This window comes from Meriones unguiculatus, chromosome 1 (genome assembly GCF_030254825.1).
Source record: "Meriones unguiculatus strain TT.TT164.6M chromosome 1, Bangor_MerUng_6.1, whole genome shotgun sequence".
Lineage (NCBI taxonomy): Eukaryota > Metazoa > Chordata > Mammalia > Rodentia > Muridae > Meriones > Meriones unguiculatus.
The window spans coordinates 104,123,252-104,142,005 of record NC_083349.1 but is presented as its reverse complement, the minus strand read 5'-3'; the positions used below and the strand labels follow the sequence as shown (position 1 = coordinate 104,142,005).

The 18,754-nt window shown below is 43.8% G+C and overlaps 1 protein-coding gene across 5 annotated transcripts in view; it reads left to right on the top strand.

Moving 5' to 3' along the window:
- Positions 1-18,754, top strand: part of Ltbp1 (latent transforming growth factor beta binding protein 1) — a 374,971-nt gene that overhangs the window by 53,184 nt on the left and 303,033 nt on the right. For all 5 annotated transcript variants that reach the window (XM_060364375.1, XM_060364381.1, XM_060364393.1 and 2 more), the window contains exon 3: positions 124-415. In XM_060364375.1, the coding sequence (XP_060220358.1) occupies positions 124-415 (292 nt within the window). The remainder of the gene's footprint in view (positions 1-123; positions 416-18,754) is intronic.

Below are 18,754 nucleotides of genomic sequence, written 5' to 3'. Positions count from 1 at the left end.
CACTACCACCACCATTATCATCGTGCTTTCCTTAGGGGAACATCCAGTAGTCCACCCTTCGGAGGACATAGTGAAGTCTGCTGTGCTTTTCTTCAAAACCACGTCTTCTCTTGTCTCCTGCAGCGAGCTGTGTTCCGCCATGCCAGAATGAAGGGATGTGTCTCCGGCCTCAGCTCTGTGTTTGTAAACCAGGGACAAAGGGCAAAGCCTGCGAGGTCACAGCCGCCCAGGACACTGCGTCACCAGTCTTCGGAGGACAGAATCCTGGGTCCTCTTGGGTCGCTCCTGAGCAAGCAGCAAAGCGTACTTCAAGCAAGAAGGCAGACACATTACCGAGGGTCAGTCCAGTGGCCCAGATGACCTTGACCCTTAAGCCGAAGCCATCAGTGGGACTCCCCCAGCAGATACGTTCTCAGTGAGTGTTTTCACCTTGCTTCTAGCCTAGATGCATATTAGCCACTCTTGAACATGCTACTCTGAACTGCTCTCCTTGGCCCATTTGCAGAGATCTCTCGGACAATAATATCCTTCTTCCTTCTCAAGAGCTTCCATGTCAGATTCGTGTATCAAGTCTCTTAAAGATACTTATTTGATGAATGACTTTACCTTAGTGTAAACCATAGCCGAGCTAGGATTATAAGGATCAGGGCTGGAAGGGAATAGTAAACATACTGGTTTGATTGTGGAGCTGTAAATTTAAAAATTCTTTTCTGGGGTCTGGAGAGATGGCTCCTCAGTTAAGAGCACAGGCTGCTCTTCCAGAGGACTTATCGGCTTAACTCCCTCACCTACATGTTGGCTCGCAACTGTCTGTAACTCCAGTTCCAGGGGATCTGATGCCTTTTTCTGGCCTCTGCAGATACTAGGCATGCACGTTAAACAGGTGTGCATGCATGCAAAATCCCCAATAACACAATAAAATAAAAATAATAAAACAGTTTAATAATAAAACTGTTTAATAACAGTTTTTTTTGGGAGGAGGGAATGGGGTGTGAAACAATAATTTAAAATGGGAGACATGCAGACATTCTTTAGGATAATGGAAGAGGTAGGGTGTAGCTTTGCACAGGAGAGTGAGGAGGTAATTCCTCAGTTGAATGTTTCCATTCTGTACACTACAGGATGTCTCTCAGTTGCCATGTGGGCCCATTTTTGGTGAATGAGGTTGCTTTCTATTTATGGGAACCTTTTTTTTTCCTTGTTGTTAGGGAGTGCTGAATATGATGTGAACTCAAGGATAAGGAAAATTGTCACTGACTTCCTGAGACTCTGGTGACAAGCAGCCCGAAGACGGGCCCTTGTCCAACTGTCTCCTCTTAGTGAGCAGCTACACATGGATAATAAGAGGTTGACGTTACTACAGTGATCACTTGTCATTTGTGTAGGAATGTCAAATACAGGAAGTCCCCAGCTTAAAAAGGGGCTTGACCCCGGTTCATTTGTAGGCCACTTGCTTGGAATTTAGAAAGCATTTCCCCCCAAGGAGACGGTGCTTCCACCGTGCTGATTAGTGTTCAGTGAGTCCACAGAGGTCATTTGATCTGTTAAAATGCCCAAGCACCCTCATTCACACTTCTCATTCAAATCGGCCACCTACTCTTTTGGTAGAACTAGTCTCTTAAAGACTTTTCCTTTCTCTTCTCTTCCAAATATCTTTTATTTTTCTTATTTTCCCTCTTTTATTTCTTGTGATAGAATGCTTTAGTTCTAGGCTAGGTGGAAACCTGATGTTTTGATAACACATTTTATATCTCTTAGTGAGAAGCAAGGGGTCCTCAAAGCTTCCTGCATGCCAGGCACTAGTTTAGAAATTTCAAACGAGCCCACCACTTTATAGCTTGCACCGAGTCTGGAATGCAGGTGCTGAATAGTAGACTCGAACCCCGTTTTTTACGGAGGAGAGAAGCCAGCTTTAGAGTGGTTGAGTCGTTCACATAGAGTTAATCAGTAAGTGGTCCCGTTAGGGTGCAAACGGAGGTAATCATGTCTCAGCATCCATCCTTAAGAAAGGGCACAATTTGTGAAGGAAGAGCTTGGCCAACCTTTCTGTGAAGGAGGAGACAGTATTTCCTGCTCTGTAGAACAGGTGGTTTCTATGGTTAGTTGTGCCATTCTAGCCCCAAAGCAGCGTGGACTGTAGGTGACATTTACTGCATTCCCAAATCCCTTTAGTTATGGAATTGACACTTGAATTTCAGGTCACAAAATAGGAATCTTATTTAGAATTTTTTCTCAATTGTACTTATCAATTGTGTGTGTTATATACGTATGTGTGCATTTATATGCACCTGTGGAAACCATTGGCCAATCAGTATCAAGTGTCTTTCTCTACAACCAGCTCCCCAACTCCACTCAACCCCCTTCTCTCTCAGACCAGGCCAGCCTTGAACTCACGTATGTATGTATGTGTATACAATCTCTCCCCTCCCCAGCTCTGGGATTACAAGTGTCCTGCCGTGTCTGGCTTTGATGTGGATATTGGGGATAGAGTTTGGGTCTTCAGGCTTGCCCAACATGAGCCATCTCCCATTCCTTTTCTCAGCATTTTGTTTGTTTGCTTGTTGTATTTATTTTCTAAATTTTTTTTATTTTGATTATTTAGGATTTCATTAAGTATATGATGTAATATGATCATATCCATCTACCATTTCCCCCTGGACCTCTTCTCCTTGGGATGGCTTCTCCCCCAAGATGTCTCCTTCCCAATTTCATCTCCTCTGTCTTCCTCTTCCTCTCCTTCTCCTTTTCGGGGAAGTTAGTATAGACGTCCCCTTTGCAGCTGAACATCCACAGTCACCTATTCTGAGCACTTTGGCTAGTTATGAATCTGAGTATTGACTGCTGCCCACTTCTAACAAAAGGTTCCCTGGGGCAGGCTGAGAGCATCTCACATCTATAAACGTTCAGCAGGCAATTTGACAGCCATTTAAAACATGTAACAAGTCATTCTTAACTTGTGCAGAACCAGGCCGTGGCCTGGATGAACTTGCTCATCTCCTTCCCCTGAGGTCGCTGCTTTGTTGCTAGAACACAGATGTGACTATGTGTTCCTCGAATGATTTATATAATACTTAGACATCTCCCTTCTAGCATTGCTCTGATCTTAAAGAACAAAAATAATTTTGCCTTGAACTCTGCTTTGGCGATCAGGAGTCAGATTACAGTACATTCTTTTTTTTCTTTTTAATTCTTTATTAATTACACTTTATTCACTTTGTATCCCCCCTGTGGCTCCGTCCTTCCTCCCGTCCCAATCTCTCCCTTCCTCCACCCTCTGCATGCATGCCCCTCCCCAAGTCACCTGATAGAGGAGGTCTTCTTTTCCTTCCTTCTGATCCTAGTCAATTAGATCTCATCCAGAGTGGCTGCATTGTCTTCTTCTGTGGCCTGGTAATGCTGCTTCCCCTTGAGGGGGAGGTAATTAAAGAGCAGGCCAATCAGTTCATGTCAGAGACAGTCCCTGTTTCCATTACTATGGAACCCACTTGGATACTGAACTGCCATGGGCTACATCTGTGCGGGGGTCTTAAGTTATACAGTACATTCTTAAGACTTTTTTTTCCTCAGCCTTATTACTCAGGTAAACTGTAAAGGAAAAAAAAAAAGCAAGTTGTAAGAAATGTATTTCCACTTGACCATCACCGGCCACCATTTGCCTCTGACCCTTAGTGATGTGCACCAGTGGGTGGATGGTTTGCAAATATCATTTGCCAGATAAAGCAAAGGGAACAATGTTTTAAAAACTTCATTCTTTAGCATGAGCAGTGCAGTTTAGACAAGAATGGTATTGGGGGATAAAGATGGCCTCAGTTCTGCCTGAGCCTTGGCTTCTGTAAACAGCTCTCGGTTCTGCAGCTGCTGGATCCTCTTGATCGGGTGTGTCCCTGTGGGCAGGGTGAGACAGTTTATTCTGGAGCCAAATATGAAATGTCCATGACCTGTGAACACAGATTTAGGCGACTCCAGATTCCATGTTCATCCTGGAACCTTTTACTGAACTCTCACAGTAACAAAATAAAGAAAGAAACTTCTTATATCACTAGCTGAAGTATTAAGTGTCGATCATGGGTTCAACCAGTTTTCATTTAGTACGTCTAAATGAAAGGAGACATTATTCTTGTGGCAGGGGTGGTACCTGGACAGATGCTCACAGTCTGCAGAGGGCAGAGGCCTGGTGAGTGATGATGCAAAATATCTGTTGGTTGTGGTTAGTGCTGCAGAGAAAATAAAACTGCAGATAGTGTCCTGGGAAAGCTGGGAGAGTTTGAGGTGCGTGGGTGTGGTTATTAGACAAAAGCCCACGGGTGGTGATTAAACAAAGGCCTGTGGGAGGTGAGGGCAGGAGCCTTGTAAATATTAATACAAGGAATTGGGCAGAGGCCTAGAGGCTGGAGTGTGCCTGGAGAGTTTGAAGAACAGCTTAGTTCGATAGGACTGTTTTGTTCAAATGACACAGCCTAGGGAAGGGGCCGCTGTGGCAGCAGTTGCAGTAATAGGTTCGACTAGGTAGGTAGGTATTTCACAGATTGGCTTTACCGTTGGCTGAATTGGTTTTAAGGAATTGGATCCCGACAAAGCTCCTCACGAGACTTGAGGGAAGACGTGGTTGTTTTCAAATGCTGCTGTGTTGAGAAAGCGGAGAAGGCAGCGTGTAAACTTGAAGAGTCAGTGAACTTGGGCATGCAGAACTGAGACGGGTGTTTCCAGAGGCAGTGGTTGAAGGGCCTGGTGCGTTAGTTATCTTTTGTAGCTCAGCAGCCTGAATCAACAAACACGTCTTGATGGACAGCGTGTGTGTCAGGAATTCTGTATGCCTGAAGCTGTGAGCTCTGGCGAGGGCTCTCCTGATGTGGCAGACAAGTGGTGATGGCCATCGCCTGAAGTCTTGGCTGATGCTGAGCTGCCTACTGCCAGGAGGACTCAGTGCCAAGGTTGCTAGTACAAAGCCTCAACTCCGACACAGGAAGCCTCATTCCTCCCTACTGTGGAACTTTGCAGAGCTGCCCAGTGCTGTCTACCATGGCTGCTGACTTCTGAGCAACCCTCGAGCTGGAGGGCAGAGGGAAAGGCCAGCGTGCCTTTGTAGTCAGCAGGGTTCAGTGTGACAGAGTCTTATTGCTTAGAAGTAGGTCATTAAGTTCCCACTCACAAGTAGGAGATGGGAGCACTGCTAAAAGGGAGGAAAGAAGGGAGGAATTTGTGCACATATTTGAAAATGACAGGGTTGGAGTTGGTCGTCATCTTCACGGAGTGTAGAGTCACTTGGGAACTGGGCCTCTGGGCATGCATGTGTGGATAATCTTGAGTGCGTAAGTGCGGTGGGAGGACATTCTCTGGCTGGGATCCTGGGCTGTAGAAATGGAGAATGGGAACTGAGCATCCATTTGTTGTTCTCTGTTTCCTCATGGGTGGATGTGGTGTAAACAGCTGCTTTAAGCTCCTGCCCTCTTGACTTTTCTGCCATGATGGAATAAGTCAACCCCGTTCTCCCTTGAGTTGCTTTGGTTAGAGAGTTTTAACAGAGCAACAATAAAAGAAGCCACAGTAAGGGTATGATTTGGTGTGAGTGAAGAGTAGTGGTAATACAGACATTAAAGGCTGTGTCAAAACTAGATCATTGAGTGACATTTCAATTAAATAGTGCTCCCCCCATAGAGAAACAAATAACAAACCCCTAACAAAAGTAAAGGGAAGAGTAGTTACAGTTTAGAAAAGCTCATTAGCTGTCAAATTGGACTTACCCGTCTGTTGTGGTTCAAACACATTGCAAATAAATGGACAAAGATCGGTTATAGTACAGTCAGGGAAATGTTAATGCTGAGTCGATATCTAAAAGGATAGGTTTGGATTTGAGGGTCCCTGATCATGGCATTGTACGAAGGTCATAGCAAAACGTCATCTAGGTGGTGTCCGAGATTTGAACGTCAAAATCCAGTGGGTGGAGGTACGTGGTAGCTCAAGAGAAGCTATGAAGTGATGATTTTTGATGCTGGGTGATGGGTTTGATGATGGTTGATAGTTTGTGAGGGTTTCCTTGTAAATTTATCTTTTTATTTTGGAATTTTTTTTGTTGTAGATAAATTAAAAAAAAAATCCTAGGCCATACTTTCCCTTGTTCTCTGGAGGCTGCATGTGCCTGGGGCATCTGCAGTGCATTAGAGCCAGAGGTGACTGCAGTGAGCTTGTTATCAGGTATGACCGCACCTGGCTGACCTTACAGAGAGAACCAGGTGTGGCCCCTGCTTGGGACATGTGAGAAATCGGATGCGGGCCGTGAGTGCTGGGGAGTCTTTGAGATTGCCGTATTCCAGGAAAGCGTTTGGCACTTGGTTTGAAAAGGAGGATCTGTGGTGAAGCTTTGGAGGGAAATAGCTGGGATTACATTCTGAACCTTACTAATGCCTCAGACAAGTGGGTGTCAATAGGACAAGGCTGCTTACTTGGTTTGGAAAGACTGCCCGGTGCATTCTGGAAAAGCCACTGCCATGGCTTGGAGCTTCATTCTTGGTTTTTCCATGAGATTTATTTCTGTGGGGTTGCTGTTTCTGGGCTTTTGTGGCACATCGTAGCCTTTGCGTGAGCTGAAGAAATGGCCAGACAATACTTCATTTTTCTGTACATGAATTTTTGTAGTCTCTTTAGATTTCTGTGTGTGTGTGTGTGTGTGTGTGTGTGTGTGTGTATCTAGACATGGTTTTCCCTGGGCTGGAACTCAGTAAGTAGTCTAGAATGGCTGAACCCCAGGGATTCTGTTTTTGCCTCCCTAGTGCTGGGATTACAAAAGTGCCAGCACGCCCTGATTATTATTCTTACTTAATGTGGGTTCTGTTGGGATCTCATTCTGGTCCTTATGCTTGCAAGGCTAGTACTTTTCTGACTGAGATATCCTCTCCTCAGCCCCAAATTTCTTTAAATATTTATCTACTTCATAACTCTGCAGTGTCCCTTAGGCCATCGTCACACTTGTGTCTTGTAGATGTAAACTGTCAGCGTCAGCCCAGAACAGCCGTGGTTAGATTGTAGGTCCAGCCAGGGTCTGTCTTTGGTTCTTATGTGAACAGGTGGTAATGTGCATGAGCTTTGGTTGTAGTAATAATTCAGAGAGGAGCCCCAGTCAAAACGGTTCAGCTTTTTTTTCACCTTTTCTCTCTCATTATTCACAAATGCATTAGTGTTCTCCAAAGAAGTTTGTTTTCAGCTCTCAGTGCTTCCAGCAAGGCTTGCTGGACTCTTGTAAAATGCCTTTTTTTTTTAAATCCTTGTTACTCATGATGGGTGATGCAGGCGCTGGCCATGGGAGCCTGACTTGGAGCTCAAAGAGACATTGTTTATTTGCTAGGTCTGTTAGTTGTTTGGGGAATGTTGGTACAATGAGCACAGCTTTGCCAAGTGCAGAACTGTTATCTCTGCTGTGTGAGGAGGAAGCCCTTATGTGCCCAGTCCCAGTCTTTTAGCCTGAGCAGGAAGTCTGGTTTCACTCAGGATATGGATGTCAAATCTATCTAGAGAGTGCACATGGCAGCCCAGTCTTTTCCTTTTCTGTGGTAATGGCGGGTCGGTTTTGTAGTCTCTTGGTACCCTGCTGTAACAAAGGAGGGTGCTTAGCTGCTCCGGAAAAACTAGTTTTTCTCCTTAAGGACATTAATAATTCTCCTTCCTGTCACCTTCCTCTCATGGATGTGGTGAAGATAAAAGAAGCGAATTTGAACGTGTTCTTTTAAAACACAGAGCTGACTTGCAATGTGTTCTATATTTACCAAGTGAGTTTATAGCAGGCAAGATAGTTTCTAAATATAGAGGAGGTCTTTTAAGAGTCCACGCAGAGGGGACGCCTTCTGCTTTTAAAGTTCTTGAGAAATGAGTGCTTGACATTTATCTCTTAGGTTGGTTGACAGAAGCGCTGAGTGATGTCCCCAGTGAAGGAGGAGGGGGATGTAGATCTTCAGTGCTGTCAGGTTCCTGGGAACAAGTCCTGTGCTTGGGAATCTTCAACGTAGACCTGTGCCTTGCTACCAATGACGATGTGGTACCTTTGAGCTCGCTGCCCTTAACAATGACAGCAGGAACCCATGAGTTTATCCCCTTTATTTAAACTTTTCTACATCTTTTCTTTTTCTTTTGTTCCTCACACAGAAAGCTCATTGTAAAGCTGTATGTCAAGAGCCAAAGCTCTAGGGAGAGATTTCCCTTGTTTTGCAGCATGAATGGCTGTTATTGGTACTTTTGGTGAACTTACTAAAACAGTTAAAAAGTTTTCAGCTCATGAATTGATAATTATCCCAAAATGATCTCTCACACTATAGTGGGCCCTGCTTAATTCTGACCGCTCATATGGGCCTCACGAAGGTGAGCCCTCCCCTGTGTTTCTGGTCTGAGATTCTCTGTGTTTGCAACATTCCTGTGACTTTCCCCATCTCTGCCCACAGGAGCTTCAACAGAGATTTGTGTAACATTAAAAAATATTTTCTAAAAAGCTAAACATTTTCTAAAAAGCTAAACATTTTCTACACAACTATAATCCCAATGTGAAGAGGTAAAGACAGGTGCATCTCTTGGGCTTGCTGTCCAGCCAGCTTAGCCAATCAGTGAGCTTCAGGCTCAGTGACAGACACTCTTTCAAAAATGAAAAACAAAAAGAAAAGGTAAGAAAAAGAGGAAGGAAGAGAGAGGGGGTGGTGGAGGGATGGATGGAAGATTAGAGAGCTGGCAGTTAAAAGCACTTGGTGCTCTTGGAGAGGACCCCGGTTTGATTCCCAGCACCCACGTGGCTGCTCAGAACTGTCTGTAATTCTATTTCCAGGAGTTCCCATGCCCTCCTCTGGCATCAATGGGTACTGCACCCATATGGTGCATAGTTTCAGGCAAAACACTCACACACATAAACAAATACACCTTTAGACATAATGTGGAGAGCTGAGTGTGGTGGTGCATGCCTTTAGTCCTCCTCCTACTCCTTCTTCTGCTTCTCCTAGTTTTGTTTTAAATGTGGGTGCTGGGATCTGAACTCGGCTCTTCTTGCTTACCCTGGAGCTGTCTTTCCAGCCCCTGAGAACTGGAATAAAAGGACTCCCGAGATAGACTTTGAAGGAAGAATAGAACATAAAGCGGAGATGGGAGAGATGGACAGAGTGGGGAAGGCCATGTGTTCTCTGTGACCTTTGAACACTGCTAGGTTCCACGAGAAAAGAGTGGCCCGACGAAGCTTGGTAAAGAACCAAGAACTGCCTTGGCTTATATTCTGGTCAGTCGTGTTCAAAATCTGTGATTAAAAGTTTTCAGCTTAAAAGGGCAAGTGCTGGTTTGGGTACAGTCTGTTCCTTGGTTTAATTGCTAGAGACCAGCACAGTGGTGTGATGCCGTTGATGGTGATAGCCAGTGTTACTGACCGCCTGTTCTGTGCCAAGCATTGTTCTCATTGCTTTGGGGGATTTATGTTACTGAATATTTACAAAAGAATGTGAAATAGATACTGTTTGCCTTACTCTGTTTTATGCTGCTACAGCGAAGTACTCAAAGCCGAGTAATTTATAAAGAAAAGGGATTTGTTTGTTGCTTTTGGGGATGACAGCCCAAGACTGGTTAGCCATGTAGGTATGAAGGGAAGAGAAGGAAAGGGGAGAGGAGGAGAGGAAAATAACCATATTCAGAGAGAAGAAGCAAGTGAATAAGCCAGTGTTGCTTTGTAATGGCCCTTCTTTTGGTAATGAATCTAGTTTCTTGACACCAAATACAGCCTTAATAGAAAGAATTCAGTCTCTTAAGAAAAACACTAGTGCACTTACAAGACAGACTGTTCAGGCCTCTGATAGGTCCTCCGTTATAGCTAGCTCCATTGCACCAGGGACTTAGGGCTTGGCTCAGACCAATCACCTTCAAACTGTAGTACTATTATTCCCTCTTTATATGATGGAGCAGTTCAGGTGCTGAGGGGTTAAGTAATTTGTCTGAAGGTATTTAGCTATTTCTAAATGTGACCTCCAGATTCAAATTTAGGCACTCTGTAAATGTAGCCTCTAAACTGTGGAGGCTTAAAGGTTGTGCTTGGGTCAGTTCTCTGTCCTTGCTGTAGTCACAAGTGTAGTCCCTTAACACATTTATCTCATCATTCTGAGGTCAGAAGCCCGATGGGTCCCAGTGAGCTACAAGGAGACGCTTCTGGGGCTGCATTCCTTTTGGTTTTGTAGAAGAACAGATATTCCTTCGCCCTTCAGTGTCTAGATGTGCTTGCATTCCTTGTCTTGTGGCTTCTTCATTCATTTTCAAAGCTAGCAGCCTTGGGCTGAGTCTTTCTTTTGTTGGTTTCTTCTTCTTCTCCTCCTTCTCCTTCTCCTTCTTCTTCTTCATCTTTATCTTCTTTTCCTCTTCCTCCTCCTTTTCTTCCTCCTCCTCTACCCTTCCTTCTTTTCTCCTCCTCCCTTCTCTGTATCCTTCCTTCTTTCCCTCTCTTTCTTTTTTTGCTTCCTTTCCTCCTGTCTTGCTCAATAACCCAGGTTGACCTTAAACTCACAGTCCTCCTACATCATATACTATGTACTTGGATTCCTCCTCTTTTAAGGGCACTTATTATGCTGAGCCTGTATGAATAATGTATCCCAAGTCCAGCTGATTAGCAACGGGATTGACCCACTGACTCCAAAATGTATAACTTTTTCTTTTCTTTGTTTTCTGACTTTTTCTTTGGGATTTAGCCAGAACCTAAATACGGGTTTTCTCCTACTTTGGACTGTTCCACCTCTGAAAATCTGGCTGCTTGCTGTCATGCAGTGGGTCAATCCAACAGAGCCTCATGGTGGCATATAGAAACTATGCTGGGGCCAGGAATTCTGGGAGGGTAAAGTAGAGTATGTCATTAAAGATATAGTTAACCTATCTCTTTAATTGTGGCTTAAGGTGAACTTGCCTTCTTAGAAGAGGTCTTGCCCAGAGATTGGCCTGTCCCAACTGGAGTTCTCTGCCTAGCCAGAGAGTCTGTTCTCTTGAGCAGTTGCTGTGTGACAAACCTTTCCCTGGGGAGATGCAATACACACATCTACTCATCCCACACAGAGATCCCATGATGAGAGTGTAGATACCACCAAAGTACAACTTGGTAGCCAGTGAGTTTTATTGGGCTTGTATGGGTGAGGGGTTACTTACAGGAGCAGAAATGACTCACAGGCAGCTACATCACTAAAGCCCATCCCAGCACAGGCAACAGCTCTCAAAAACTGAGAACCTGGTGCACACTCGCACAGCCTGCAGGCAGCTCAGCAGGTGGAGAGTACCCTTCCTAGTGACTCTGGTCTAACCCTCTTCCAGGCAGCTTGGTTGGTTTCTGCTTCTTCAAGCCTGCTGGTCTGGTCTCAGAGTCTTCTTTGCAGCTCTGTTCATCTGAGGGCAATGCTCAGCTTTCATTGCGTACTCTGGCAGAGAGGGACTTAGTGAATCTGGTCTGTTTCAGGGACTTCCTGAAGCTATTTTGAGTTGTTACCTCATTGCTCGAGGAATTTCCCCAGGGGGTGGAATGTTTCCACCTTGGAGGAAACTTATACAGCACCAGTTTCCCCAGAATGGGGGAACTTTATTGTGACTCTTAACAGTAGGGAGAGTTTCTGGCTGTCTCCTATAGTTCTATGATTTGCGACTCTATGAAGAATGTAAACCTGAGCTTGTAACTAAAGAGCCACCCCTCCCCGCCATGGCCAAATTATACCTGTTTCTCCCTAAAGGTCTTGGCTGGCTTCTCAGAAGTGAAGGTCAAATATTCTACACATGGGGGTCTGACTTTTTGGTCTCATCTGGTGCTGTTTCTACTGGTCATTGTCAAGGTCACAGACAGCTCTTGTCCTGCCAGCTTCTTCCTGATGGGAGCAGATTTCTGTCTGTAAGCCACCGTCCACTTCTCTAGCTAATGTATAGATTCTGCTAAAGAGAATATTCCGTGATACCTCAATTGCTCTCTGCAAGGGCCCCTCACAGCATCTTACATGCTTCACACTTTCGTGGTATTTTTTGGATTTGTATGCAATTCCTTGTGCCTGCTCAGTGCTTACTTGATGAGTGATATTAATGAGCCAGTAGAACTCAAATGTTGGCAATTCAGATGTTAATCAGCCCTCTAGGCTGCCTCACTTGACCCAGAGTGATGCATGGCTGACCAGTCCAAGGAATCGATGACAATGGGCAGAAGGTGACTCAGCCTTTCTTTCCATTGTCTATTCCAAGGTTAGTAAATAGTCTGGTCTGAAACTGTGTTCTTCTGTGGTATTGCTAGGTGTTGAAGGACCCATCTCTTCGGCATCTTTAGATGTCCTGAGGGTTTTCCACTGATCAGACCGTAGTTAATTTTCTGGGTCTTGACACACAGTGACAGCACAGCTGGACAGCCTGTCGCTTGGGAGAATTATGGACACTGACACTATAAACTCATTTTACGAGCTTGAAAGTTCCTGGCACTTGTAAGTGTTAAATTACTTATTGATTTGAACCTTGACACATTTGGCTTAAGCTCCTGGAAAGTCAACAGGGAATGACCAGGCATACTTAAATTATTTGTCACTAGGGCTCATGTGATTCCAGACTTACGTCACTTAATGGAATTAGCTTCACCAAAATACTAAAGAACTATTTGTGTTAGTACGTATGGGCAGAATCAACCCCAAGTACTTATTCCTTTGAAAGTTAATATTTGAATGGAAAATAGATTGAGAACTAGGCACAGTTCCCCCTTTCCATTTTCCAGAGCTTTCTACCAATGAAACCATAATGTTTTATAACTGTGGTGTGGAGGTAGTGTAAAGGAGGACTCTGAATGCCCTGCCCAAAGTGACTGATGGGGAGCAGCAGAACTGGGACTTTAGACTCTTGAATGTTTATTCTACAGTCTTTTATGTATCACCCGAGACTTCTTTTTTTTTTTTTTTAAGATTTATTTATTTATTATTTATACAGTATTCTGTCTGCATGTACAGCTGCACGCCAGAAGAGGGCATCAGATTTCATTACGGATGGTTGTGAGCCACCATGTGGTTGCTGGGAATTGAACTCAGGACCTCTGGAAGAGCAACTGGTGCTTTTAACCTCTGAGCCATCTCTCCAGCCCCCACCCGAGACTTCTTTAACCAAAATAATGGTAGGCTAAAAGACTACCATGACAGCTCTCATTTGTAATCATCACACTTAGGAAGCAGAGGCAGGAGGATGGCTAGTATGAGGCCAGCTTGACCTATACAATAAGATCCCATTTCAGAACCTAACAAATTCAAGGATGTATTTTGAAGCCATTAACAGCACCCCCACCCCACTGCCAAAAAAAGTGTGTGGAACGGTGAACATTTTGTAGTAGTTTTGTGAATCTCAAATTGTTGGACAAAAAAATTGTTTATTTTCAAAGCAGTTTAAGATTCACTGAAAATAGTCTCTGTTGTGGAATCAGTGACCATTGTGGAAAGCCACTTTCAGATGTTTAGAAGTTAGCTAGACCGTCTGTCACAGACAGAATTTATCAGAAAACAGAACCAAACCAAACCAAACCCTTTCGGGGGCTTCCTGTAACAGGTACGGCTTTTGCACGTTCAGAGTTCTGTCTTTTCTTGTCTTGGTGTTGGGATGTTGCAAGGTGCTGGTATTTGGAGAATTGATGGACAGTAGCTAAATTGAGGCATCTTTCTTTCCTAATTTGTTCAGAGCCTCTTTATGTGGCGTCTAATCCCTCCTGATTATATTTCTAGGAAGGATGTTCTTAACTCTTAGCAGGAAGATGACAGACATTGTGTGGTGAGGGCGCTAAGAACAGTTATCAGGGAGGCTCTGGGGCACACTCCCCTCCCCACTCAGCTTTGGGAAGCTTTTCTCTCTCAGCCTCTCTCTTGGATTTCCTTGGCCTTTATTTATCTCCTGGCTTAACTAAGCTATTTTGAAGGAGAAAAGCCCTTTTCTAAAGACCCCCATTTCCATGTAATTAGGTGGACATTTCACAACTTAGTTGCCTTACTGTTTTGAAAGGTGACCTGTGACCTTAAACAGGAAATTTAGTGTGCTTATTATGAGTATTTTCCGTGAAATACTTTATAGTCCTGGATTAATTCCTTTACCACTGTGTTGTTCTGTGTTGATCTGAGGTTTTGAATTTTATGGGTATGTGCTACTGACATATGTATATCAGGCTATTTCAGATCTGCAACATTTTAAACAGAACCAGTGTGGGCACTGAAAAAAAATCAAGCTTCAATATATCAAATAACTGACAGTTTGTGAAGTTTTGATGGTTTTTGCATAGTTTTGTGAGATGTTGTTACCATAGAGAATAATTTTAATTTGTATTTTTAGATTTTCTTTTTAGTGAAGTTGAATATTTCCTATTTTAAAGTATAAGAGAATTTATTGTGTGAATAGTTTGCTAATATTCTTTCCAGTGGTCTCTGTCTTCTGTTACTTTTTATTTGTAAGTGCTTTTTTCATATTAAAGACCCTTTAGTCACACATTTCTCTAATTCTTCATGGGAGAGACTTTAATGAAAAGAATGTTATTGAATTTCTTCAAATTTGAATGAAATTTGGAAGAAGCCCCCCACTTTTTTTGGGGGAGGCTGTGCTCTAACTTCTGAGCTCACTTTCTGATGACGAAACATCACACATTGACTTTTAAAAGAAATCTCTCCTTGCCCACAAAGACATAAATGCAGCTTATTACTCATTGACTGGGTAATTTGCTTCAGAATTCTTCTATTTTATTTGAGAGCTTGATTTACATAAAAATGAATCTTTGTTTTCTAGATTAAAAAAATGTGATTGTGTGTATGTGTGTGTGTGTGTGTGTGTGTGTGTTTGTGTGTGTATGCAGGCAGCATGTGAATCTGTGGAGATCAGAGGACAACTGTGGAGAGTCAGTTCTCTTTTCGAGTGTTCTGAACTGGGGTCTCTTGTCTCAGCTGCTTTGCACACTTGGGTTTCATGCTCCTGTCTCCGCCTCCTGTCTCAGTGCTGAGTGTATAGCAGGGAGCTGCTGAACCTGGCGAGTGCAGTCCAGGGACTGACCTTGGGTCGACAGGCATGTGCAGTTGGTGCTTTCATGGTGCCATCTCACCAGCCACATCCATGTAAGTGTTCATCTGTTGTGGAACCTATAATTTTCCAAGTCTAGATGGTTTTCATTCATTTCTAATTGCTTGCCTTAATTCTGCTCCATCATAGTGATAATGGAATCTTACCTCAACAATATAGATTTTCAGCTTTTATTTACTTATTTATTTTTTGTTTTTCGAGACAGGATTTCTCTATGTAGCCTTGACTGCCCTGGACTCACTTTGTAGACCAAGGCTGGCCTCGAACTCACACAGACCCACCTGCCTCTACCTCCCAAGTGCTAGGATTAAAGGCGTGCACCACCACCAGGCCAGATTTTTAACTTTTAATTTAGTTGATTCATTTATTCCACCAGAAGCATTTGTTGAGTGTCACTTTCATGCCGGCTACTGGTCTAGGCATATCATCTGAAGGGAATCAAGAGAACATATCTGAACAATAGTGGTGACTCTGGGACGGTACTGATTAACTACTGGCTTAAGCAGGCACCTGTTACAAATTCTAATAGAGAATGAGGAAAGGGGAGATCCGTAGGGACGACAGAAAGAATGTCCAGAATCTGCAGAATTAGGAGATGCAAAAAAGAGGCTGAGATTTAAGTAAGCGGTGGTTTCCAAGACATGTAGATACGAGTGTGTTGTTTCCATAAATCTGTTGTGAGATCACTCTCTTCAGGGAAAACTGAAAAATAGTAGCAAATGAGGTTGGGTGGAGAGACCCATATTTTGGATATTCTTGACGTTTGGACAGAGGGGTCTTAGGGTGGGGCATAGAGAAATAGAAAAAGGCCCACATTGAGCACCAAAGAAATAACAAGAGTCACGTTTGTGTGGCCTCATCACTGACCACAGACACCTAGATGGATGCCGGGCACATTCCAGGAAGGGGTGACTGGTGGGCTTGCCTGTAGCCAACCTGCCTCTCACAGGAACTTTTTGAAGAGAAAAATTCAGTCCAGTGATGAAGAAGACTGCTTTTCTGTGTCCGAGTTACGAACTGCGTGCCATCTCTTTTTATGCCAGGGCTAACAAATTATGTACAGCGGAGTGTTTATCTGTCCCCAGGTCACTGAAAGTAGAGGCTTGTCTGAATGCTCCCTTTTCTTGGCTCTACTCTGGCCCTGGATTCAAACTCACCAATAAGAGTCAAAACCAGATTTGACTTCATTCTTTGTTGATCTTCTATCCGTCTCAAGGCCTTCTGGGCAGTAAGTCCTCATGCCATATAGAAAGAACAAGGTGTTTCATTCCTGCTCTTTCAGGTGTGCAGCAGGCTTTGATTTTTGACCTTTCTTGATCTTTGACTGTGTAAGTTTTTGGCCTTAAAGGACTCACGTTATCTTTGCCCCTTCCTACATAAATTCCTGGGCATTCTCATGGTAGGCCAGAAGCAGTCCACTCGCCTGTACTCCTCCTTCTGTTATCTGTCAGGGCCCTGGTTTACCTCTTCCACGATGTCTTCCTTATGAACTGGAAATGAGTCCCTTCCCACTGACCTATACTTCTATGATAATCCACCTGTGGCATGCCTCTATTCTTATTGGTTAATATTTAAAACAGTTAAATATAAGCTGACAATAAAAGTATGAACCAGAGATTACATATTTATCTTGTGACACTGATTCCTAAGTAGACATCCAGTTGGACCAACACCATTTGTTGTTTTTTCCATTGTATGGTTTTGGCTTCTTTGTCAAAAATCAAGTGTTCGTAGGTGTGTGGGTTTATTTCTGGGTCTTTGATTAGATTTCATTGATCCACCAGTCTGTTTCTATGCCAGTACCATGAAGTTTTAATGACTGTTGCTCTGTAGCACAGCTTGAGATCAGGGATGGAGATTCCTCCAGAAGATATTTTTTTTTGTTTTTCAATTTTTATTCACTTTACATCTTTGTTGTAGCTCCATTCCTCCTCCCCTCACAGTCCCACCCTTCATTCCTCCCCCCTTTTCCCTCTCCTTCCCTCAGAAAAGGGGAGCTCCCTTTCCCATCCAGCCCAGCTCATCAAGTTGCATCAGGACTGAGCATGTCCTCTTCCCCTGTGGCCTGGCAAGGCAGTCACACTAGGGGAAAGTGATAAAAAAAGCTGGCAAGTGAGTCCATGTTCAGTGTAGTCCCTATTTTCCTTACTAGAGGATCCATATGAGGCCTAAGCTGATCATCTGCTAAATCTTTGTAGGGGGCCTGGGTCCAGTTCATGCATGGTCCTTGCTTGATGTTTCATATCAGCAAGCCCCTCTCGGTTCCAGAAGATTTAGCTAAAACAGGATTGTTTTAGCTATTCTGGGTGTTTTGTTTTTCCATATGATTCTGAGATTTGTTCTTTCAGGGTCTGTGAAGAATTGTGTTGGTATTTTCATGGGAAGGAATTGTTTCTTTGGTGTTCTGTTGTGCCTGACAGAAAGACATTCTGGGGTGGAAAGACATTCATTCATGTTTCCCGAGAAAAAGTCTGACAGCAAAGCTGTTAGGAAGACTTTGACAAAAACAAGCAAACAACAAAGCAAAACACAGAAATGTGCCAGGGACTATGCTAACAGTGAGTGTAAATATTAAACATAAATTTAAAACATAAATTAATAAAATGAAGGGATAGCTGGGATTTATCTTTCTTTCCTTCCTGTTATCTCTAGAGTAACTTAAGTAGGTAAGCACAGCTATATGTTTAAGCGTAAAGGTTTATTTTTATTTTATGTTACATACATGTCTGCTGCATGGATGTCTGGTGCCTGTTGAGGCTGGAAGAGCCCCTGGAGCTGGAGCTGCGGGCAGCAAATGCCCCATTAGTGCTAGGAACTCAACTGAGCCCCTTACGAGCACAGGAAGTACTCATAACTTCCGAGCCATCTCTCCAGCCCCCTGTAAGCCACATTTTGAAAGGACAAAAATACATAGGGTGCTATGTATGCCTTCTAATAAAGTCACAAATTTGACATACGTGAACAGGATCTAGCTCTGGTGTTGGTGGACCTGGAGTCAATAAATGAGTGATTTACTGAGTCCTTCCCTGTGTGTACCGGGTCCTGATATACGTGAACAGGATCTAGCTCTGGTGTTGGTGGACCTGGAGTCAATAAATGAGTGATTTACTGAGTCCTTCCCTGTGTGTACCGGGTCCTGTTTCAAATCACAGATGTAGTATGTGAACTGTAAGTAAACAGCCTTACAAACTCTCATTGCTTCTAGATACGTTCTGAGGCCAGTAAGGGCAGTTAGGTGAGAGACCCGAAGAGCTTTCTGCCACATCAGAGATGCCCCAGCAGTAGTTTAGGAATTGATAGCCACTGCAGGACTTTGCAGGTGGGGGTGGGGTTGAGGGTGGAGGTGGGGGCGAGGAGGGGGTAGGGACTTTGAGAATGTGTGCTTCTCCTTCCCAGCGAGAGCATTCTCTGAAAGCTAAGTGTCTGCACTGAGCTGGCTTCCTTTTGTATGGAGACACTGCCTCTAGCGTTGAGGAAAGTAATGCACACTAGAAAATAGTACAAGACTGCAGTGCTGTGTTGAAAGTGGGGTGCTTTTTGGTGTCTGCTGTCTAGAAGATCCTGGATGAACAAAATTCTTGAAATAGCGTTAGCTCTATTCTGCATATGGGCAAGCCTGAAGTGGTGTGCCTCAGAGGTCCCAGGAGTTATCAGTGCAGTGTCATAAACCTGCTTTCCATAAGTCTTTCAAGGGGCTGCTGGGATATTCTTG